This window comes from Gavialis gangeticus, unplaced genomic scaffold (genome assembly GCF_001723915.1).
Source record: "Gavialis gangeticus isolate Ggan-Ray unplaced genomic scaffold, GavGan_comp1, whole genome shotgun sequence".
Taxonomy (NCBI): Eukaryota; Metazoa; Chordata; order Crocodylia; family Gavialidae; genus Gavialis; species Gavialis gangeticus.
The window spans coordinates 93,191,092-93,198,838 of NW_017729033.1; the positions used below are offsets into that span (position 1 = coordinate 93,191,092).

Consider the following 7,747-nt stretch of genomic DNA (forward strand, 5'->3'; position numbering starts at 1 on the left):
TTATCCTGATTATAACTCAGCTATCTAACTGAATAAGAAATGATGGCCTCTTTCCTCATCTTTAACCGCATCGTAAAACTACACCAACATATGTCAACTATACCACAACTCAAAGTACCTTTGTAATTAAGAAAAAAAAAAAAAAAAAAAAAGCAGAAGCACTATGTTTTCGGTACCATATTAATCCTCCCCACCCCCCAGTATCTTCTAATTCCTTAAGTTCCACCCTTTCCTGGTTTATTATGGTCTCTCCACCACCATGCATCCTTTTCTGTACAGTGCAAGGATACCTTGACAGATATTAAAAACAAAATAAAACAGGGAACTGCTATCTGTGAAATTCCCTCTTCTGTGCAAGCCACATCCCCTCTTATTCAGTTCTATGGATGGGTAGTCTAGCAGTGTATTTGAAAGTCAAACATTTTGGCATTGTGTTAATACATAACAAAGAGCGAAAATAAAAACAAGTAGAAAAACACCACAGAAGAAAGTTGCTTATAATAAATCTCAGATTTTCCTACCTATTTTAAATATCACATTGTTTTAAAACATTCTTTATCCTGAGCTAACATCATACCTTAGCATCTCCCTCATTACTTCAGTCTTTTGGGGAAAATAATCCCTAAAAAAATTCCCTTAAAAAATAGAAGTCATTTTATAAAGCTCATCAGACTGCCTTAATTTCTCCTGAGAGGAATGCCTCCTACAAGCAGCTAGTATCTGTAGTTATTATGAATCAAACCAATCTTTAAAAAAAAAGCACGCACACAGATGCTCTCCACCCTTCCCCCTTTACTTTAAAAAAAAAATCAAAACAATTTTGTTACTGAACAACCAAAGCTGTGATGTATTCATAGCCAAGGGATCTAGGAGAGAGTTACCTAATACTTCTTTCTTATGGGATTGGGAAAGGATTGGAAAGAGCTGGAAAACATGGAACTATGAACTGGCATGACCTCAAGGCAGGATATCAGTCCCCCTCACATAGTGAAAAGATGCTGGGACTGGAATGAGAGGATTGTTTCTTTGATCTGCAGCAGGGTAATCCTGAGATAAATGACACATCCTTCAGTTGTCATGTAGCAGGCTCCAATGAGTCAGATCCTGTATTGGGCTAAAAGGACTAACTCATTTAATATTAGCTCACTTGAATCCCAAACCTTTTAAGTAATCATATTCATATCTAGAAAGCAGCAAGCCCAGACAGGCCTGGTGTCTGAATGAGACCTGACTATCAATCCCACCATCTTTCCTTTAGTTTTGCCAGCAATTTGTGAGGAAGCAGAGGACAAGTAAACCATTTCTCTCCAGAACTGCCTGTAGGAAATTCAGTCAAGAGGACTTCAAAAAATGAGTCATTGGGCTTCCTGACTGTTCTTGGGTGATGAAGATGCTGTAAGTGATATAACTATAACTGAAAGGAAAAATGGCAGGTGGACTAATTGTAAAGACAATGGAAATCTGGGCTTCTTGTGACTGGCTGACATGATGGAATCATAAAATCATAGAAAATTAGCATGGAAGGGACCTCAGGATGTCATCTAGTCCAACCCCCTGCTCAAAGCAGGACCATCCCCAACATCATCCCAGCCAAGGTTTAGCCAGGTCTTAAAAACTTCCAAGGATGGAGACCCCACCACCTCTCTGGGTAACCTCTTCCACTGTTTTACTATCCTCTGAGTGAGACAGTTTTTCCTTACATCTAACCTAAACTTCCCGTGCTGCAACTTGAGACCATTGCTCTTTGTTGTCATCTGCCACCACTGAAAACAGTCTAGCTCCATCCTCTTTGGAGCCACCCTTCAGATAATTGAAGGCTGCTATTAAATCCTCCCTCAGTCTTCTCTTTCCTGACTAAATAAGCCCAGTTCCTTCAGCCTCTCCTTGAAAATCATGTGCCACAGTCCCCTAACCATTTTCAGTGCCCTCCACTGGACTCTCTCCAACTTGTCTACATCCTTTCTGTAGTAAGGGGCCCAAAATGGTACTCCAGATGTGGCCTCACCACTGATGAATACCATGGAAAACTCGCTTCCCTCAATCTGCTGGCAGGGCTCCTGTTAATGCAGCCCAGTATGCTGTCAGGCTTCTTTGCAACAAGGGCACCCTGTTGGTTCATATTCAGCTTATTGTCCACTGTAACCCCCAGGTCCTTTTCTGCAGAGCTGCTGTTTAGCCAGTCAGTCCCCAAACTGCACATAATGACCTTATTTCCTACACGTGCTTCTAACATCTGGTTTCCTCAAATAAGATGCATATACACTACAGGTGAGGACTGTGATTTCCATTTGATTTCCAGCCTGCCCTTCCATCCAGGAACAGAACCAGAAGGTTCTCCTTGTCATAGGCACCTGAGGGCCAGTGAAAACCAGAAGAAAGCTATCTCCTGCCATCTTCCTGGTACAGTAAATTAATGGGATCATCTGGGTAACAGAATTTACCTAAAGCTCAAGGAGAACAGAGAGAACAAAGAGAAATGACAGTCTGGACAGCTGGAAAACGTATAATCCCTGTAAAAGAGTGCCTTCTGTTTTTACAGTCTGTCCTTCCAATAGAAAAAGGATAATCATTTTGATAATTCTACGTAATTCTTGGAAAGTAGTGCATATTCTGTTAAGGTCCCAAGCTTGCTTTCCAGGGAAACAAAATGTTTTCTCCTTCAATTTAAAATAAATCTAAAATCCAAATACTTAAAATCAGTGGCTCCCAACCTTGGGTTGCAACCCAAATCAGGGCTGTGGGGCTGCCCTTCGCACATGACTGCTGCTGCCCGCCCCTGTCCCCTGCAATCCTGGCCTGGTCTGTGCTCTGCTGGCACAGCTGGGCATGAGTGAGTTATGGGGGCAGGAGTCATGACCTGAATTTAGGGTCACAGCAAAAAAAAAAAAAAGGTTGGGAGCCACTGCTCAAAATGGTATGTATTAGCTAGGACAAATAAATATATAGTTTCATAGCCTCTGGTGGCATTGACTTTAACCAGTTTCTTACCATCTGCCCTAAATATCAACTTCTGAATCAAACATGGCTCAAATCCCATATCAACAACAATGTTTTATCTCCTGTCATTTCTTTACAACCTACCTTAAATACTCACTTAAAAGAGAAAAATGTAAAAAAGGGCGACATGTTCTACTAGTGCATGGGGTTAACAGCCTTCTCAGTGTAGTTCTTCCTCACTGAAGAAAGCTTTACGTACATATCTGTTAGTATAATGAACACAGCTGTTGTAAGCCACCCATAACAGGCTGGCAGTGTTTGCCTGAAGCAGTATATCCTGTTAACAGACACTGGTCAAGCTGAGACAGTCTTCTCTTTAAAATTCTGTTTGTGTTAGCAATTATGAATCCACTAATATAGGATAGCCACTCATGTTTTGGATATCCTATCTAATTCTATTTGGATATTCTATCTAACTCTATTCACAAGAAGTCTAGCAGACATGATGGTTATGAAGCTAGTAAACATCAATGCTTTCTCAATATAGCTATTTAATTGTTACTCTTCCCACTATCAGCAGCCAAAGGGAAGGGGGAAGCTGGGGACTTAATGATCACTGAATCATTGAAACAAGCAACTTCTTTCATTCAGACAAAGAGGTGGAAAAGTTTTTGAAAAAGAAGCCATAGAGTATGAGCTGAGTAGTCTGAAGGGTGGAACCCTAGAAGCATCCAAGCCTGGGAAGGGGGAAGGCAAAAAGTTCAGTTTAAATCTCCTCAGCGTTACTCTTTAGTATCAACAAAACAGATCTTGAAAAGGGGAAACCAGAGTTAAAAGTCTATCCTACACAGGATGGACTAACAGTGGGTTGGAAAAAGCCTTTCTCTGTTCATAGTAGAGTTGTCTGGGGTGCAGTACACAGAGATGCATTTAAGGCTACCAAGACATTACCTTACAGTTATGGCCATTAACTGCACATAGGTAACCACATTTACAAGTTATCAGCCAGAAAGCAATTGAGATTAAAAATTATTAATTTTGTTTATTTTTTTTAAAAAGAAAATAACTTTTACCTTTGCAGAGTCATAGTCAAATTTCCTGTGCAGGCCTTAATCTTGTTTTGTGCTTCCAGATGAGTCATCCCATCTGCACTTATGCCATCAATGGTGAGAACCACGTCGCCTATTCCCACATTTGCTCGAGCTGCCTTGCCACCATCACTTAACTGCAACAACATAAAAGCAATGAGTTAGTAAGGTTTTTCTTTGGGTTACTTTAGTGCTATTTGAATACAGCAACACAGATTATTGGCACAATTTTGTGCTTATCTGTGTACTCAGTATAGAGTATACATGCACATATCTCTTACATGGATTATTCTGTCCCTCTGTGGTATGTTACTGTATAATTACAGTCTGTCTGGTCAAAGAGTTAATAATAAAAGACCTTGTAATTCTATTTGTCATGGCCTTTACTTCATCTCTAGATACCTATGTTACAAAGAAAATTGATGAGGGTTTAAAATGTGCTCATTCTTAAAAACAGAATCCAACTTCTGTTTCAGAAGCTAAAAGACCTGCTCATCTACCATTAAAGAAGTGGGAATATAAGTACAAGAGAGAGGTGGATCACTTCCTTTTGAATTGCAGCTTTTCATCTCTTAAGGTCCAATTCTCTCTCTCTTCTCAGAAGCAGATGAAAAGTTGTATGAAACAGACTTTCTAGTCTAGTTTTAAAATATAAACCATCTTTTTAACCAATATAATTTTATTATAATTGTGCAGGAATGTCCAGGGCTTGAATATGAGTATAGAGTATTTCATCAATAGCGGAACTTTCCCATCCCACTGCCTACTATCACAGTCCAAAATTCAACCTGATAGAATTCCTTTACTTCTGATATCTATCTCCCCCACCTCACCACCTCCTTTAAAAAATAATAAGTTTGTTTCTAGTAACCACAGTACATATTCTAGCCAGGATAAGAGAGACTTTTTTAAAAGCTTGCCTCTGATCAAACCCACTATAAAAATTCAACTTAATCCCCCTTCAGCCCATTTGGATATAAGAGCTAAGCAGAGTCTGTGTTAGACTAGGTTTTATTAACCCCCTACAGAACAATAATTTCACCTTTTCATTTGATGCCACTAAATTACAAATCGCCTTCATCCTCTCAAACTGAACTAAAATTAAACAAGCACATTGAAGGATTTACAAATTAATTTACATCAGTGGCTTGCAATATGTGGATCATTTTATACCTGCCTATAGTTTCCTGAACAGACATGGTACAAATTGCTTTACTTCCAGATGCTAACATATTACAACAAATAAACAAACAAAGAAACATCCAAAGATCCCCCACCCCAAAAGCAAAAATAACTACCACAACCAACTACATGCATTCTTCTGGCATATTGACAGACAGTTTTCTTAGTACATAAACAAGATTCAATCTTCGAAAAAGAAATGGAACCGTTGTCAGTTCTGGGATTTAGTTTCTTTATCAGGGAGCTGTTGCTAACTGTACAGAATTTATCCAGTGGAAAAATCATTGGGCAAAGCCCTAAAATCTGCACCCGCTTGGATAGAAGGGCAAACACGTTAAATATTTTCCTTATAAGTACATTTGTGTCATAGAAATACAGAGACAATATGTGATTGTGAATGGGAGGAATGTGAGCTACATATTATTAAGTGGGAAGCCAAGGCAGCTGAACACTAGTAAGAAATAGTCGATGATTAATTAAATTCTGTATACATCCCACTTATTGACCAGGGATAATTATCATACATCATGGAAGACACTGGGGGGAGGGTGTTTCAATCTCTGGTGACGAGTATTTTTTTTCTGCCAAGCAATGCATGCTTGGCCCTAGGGGCAAGGCCACACACAGTGTTGTACTTTCACCTTTTTTTTTTTTTTTTAAATTATTATTATAATAAAGGATTTTTTTTAAGTCTCTTTTTCCCCACCATACCCCCCCTTCCCCCAAGCTGCCCTTAGCTGCAACCACTCTTTGCTTTCCTAGTGAACCTATTTAGCATGCTGGACTTGGACTTCAAGATTGTACATTTTCTCTATTCCTCATCAAGTGGGTGAAGGGAGCATAAGCCACCTGGCAAATTTCCTACTGAGGATGGCAATCTTGAAAAGCTACAGAAACCAGTTTGCAAGCATTGGCTTCAACAGTGCCCCTTAACATTCTGCTGTGGAAGACAGTCACTAGTCCTAAATGTATAACCCCATGAATTATGTTGGGAGTTTCAAATGAGAGGAGTTTCAAATCTCTGGTAATATGCTTATTTTATTACTGACAAATGCTTCATGTGCAGCTTCTGGGAGTGAAGCCACAAACACTTCTGCGCTTTCACTTTTCTATTTTTAATATTTTTATAATAAAGGCTTTAAAAAGTCTCTCTCACACATACACATGCACAATTACACAACATTTCAGAGATGTAAAACATTAGAACAAGGAAATCAGAAACAGTTAACTCTGGAAGTGAGTCAAGACTGACAATTTTCAGGATACTTAGAACTAGAACTATTAAAATATTTAACAGCAGTATAAAATGGGCAATGAAAAGCGGCTATTAAAAAAAAAACATACATAAAAGGACTTTTTCCAAGTATGTTTTAGAACTATTAAATGCAGATGAATTGGCATTTGTGTAGCACAACATTTTTCATAAGTTATCAGAAAGAGAGCCACAATTCATCAAGCAGTTCCTGCACAGATCTAACCTTTGCTCAAACTCTTGCATAACACGCACACTATAATATGAGAAATCAAGATACTGTAAAACATTGACTAAACGGTATGACTAGTTTAGTTGTTATATATGAATAGATCTTCAAATCTTAAAAAAGATGTAAAATGGTCCTGTCTGTTGCACACTAACATTTTTCAGTGACTTAATGACATATAAAAATAAAGATGAAAAAGACTGATTCTTTTTGCAATGCAGTTTTTGTGATAAATTAAATCCAGTGTCCATAGAACACATAAGTGGAAATCAAGCTGAAAAAGGAAAAAAAAAAGTGTACAACAACAAGACAGTGAAAGAGTGAAAACAGTTAACAGTTCCACTAGACAAAAGACATGTATATGGGAAACATGTTTTTGCTTTGTTTTAAAATAAATGAACCAGAACTTTTTCGCCATTAGAAACTCACTCGGGCTTGAAGAATTCACTCTCTGTTCTACCAAGGCAGAAAAAGATTGTAGAGCTGCAAGAATAGTTTCAGAGAGCTTTGTCCAAAATTGTTAAGGACATGGTTCATAAAGAATAGAGACTGGTCTCACAAGTTCAGACACTTTAAAAAACCCTTTTAAAGCATCCAACTAGCTAATATTGTCCATGTAGTTTTCATGTCTAATTTGAGGACCAAAAGGAGCTAATTTTCGGAGACTGGAGATCTGGCATTTTCTGGAAATCAGATATGTCAAGTCAGGTATTGGCTATTTTTGAAAATTCTGGCCTTCTGTAATAGGCATCTGCTCATTGTGTGCAATAAAAGTACTTAAACTGAAAAAGAAGAGAGCCACTACATAAAGATGCTGATGGAAGCATAATGGTTTCATTGACTAATGTGTAAAAATAAATTATCATAAATATTTAATGCTGATGTAACAGTAGGACTAATAACGTCAAAAAGTGAGATGGCAAGTTTCCATCTTATGCATACTGACTCCCTCTGTACAGGTATGGAAGAAAACATAAGGAACTGAAATGACAAGTCAGACTAGCTATGAATCTAACTTCCAAAACACAACAATCTCTGAATCCTTAAGATTAGTCTCAG

The 7,747-nt window shown here is 38.2% G+C and overlaps 1 protein-coding gene across 8 annotated transcripts in view; it reads right to left on the reverse strand.

The window, feature by feature from the left end:
* Positions 1–7,747, reverse strand: part of PDLIM5 (PDZ and LIM domain 5) — a 238,739-nt gene that overhangs the window by 167,235 nt on the left and 63,757 nt on the right. For all 8 annotated transcript variants that reach the window (XM_019526196.1, XM_019526195.1, XM_019526194.1 and 5 more), the window contains exon 3: positions 4,011–4,162. In XM_019526196.1, coding sequence (XP_019381741.1) covers positions 4,011–4,162 — 152 coding nt within the window. The remainder of the gene's footprint in view (positions 1–4,010; positions 4,163–7,747) is intronic.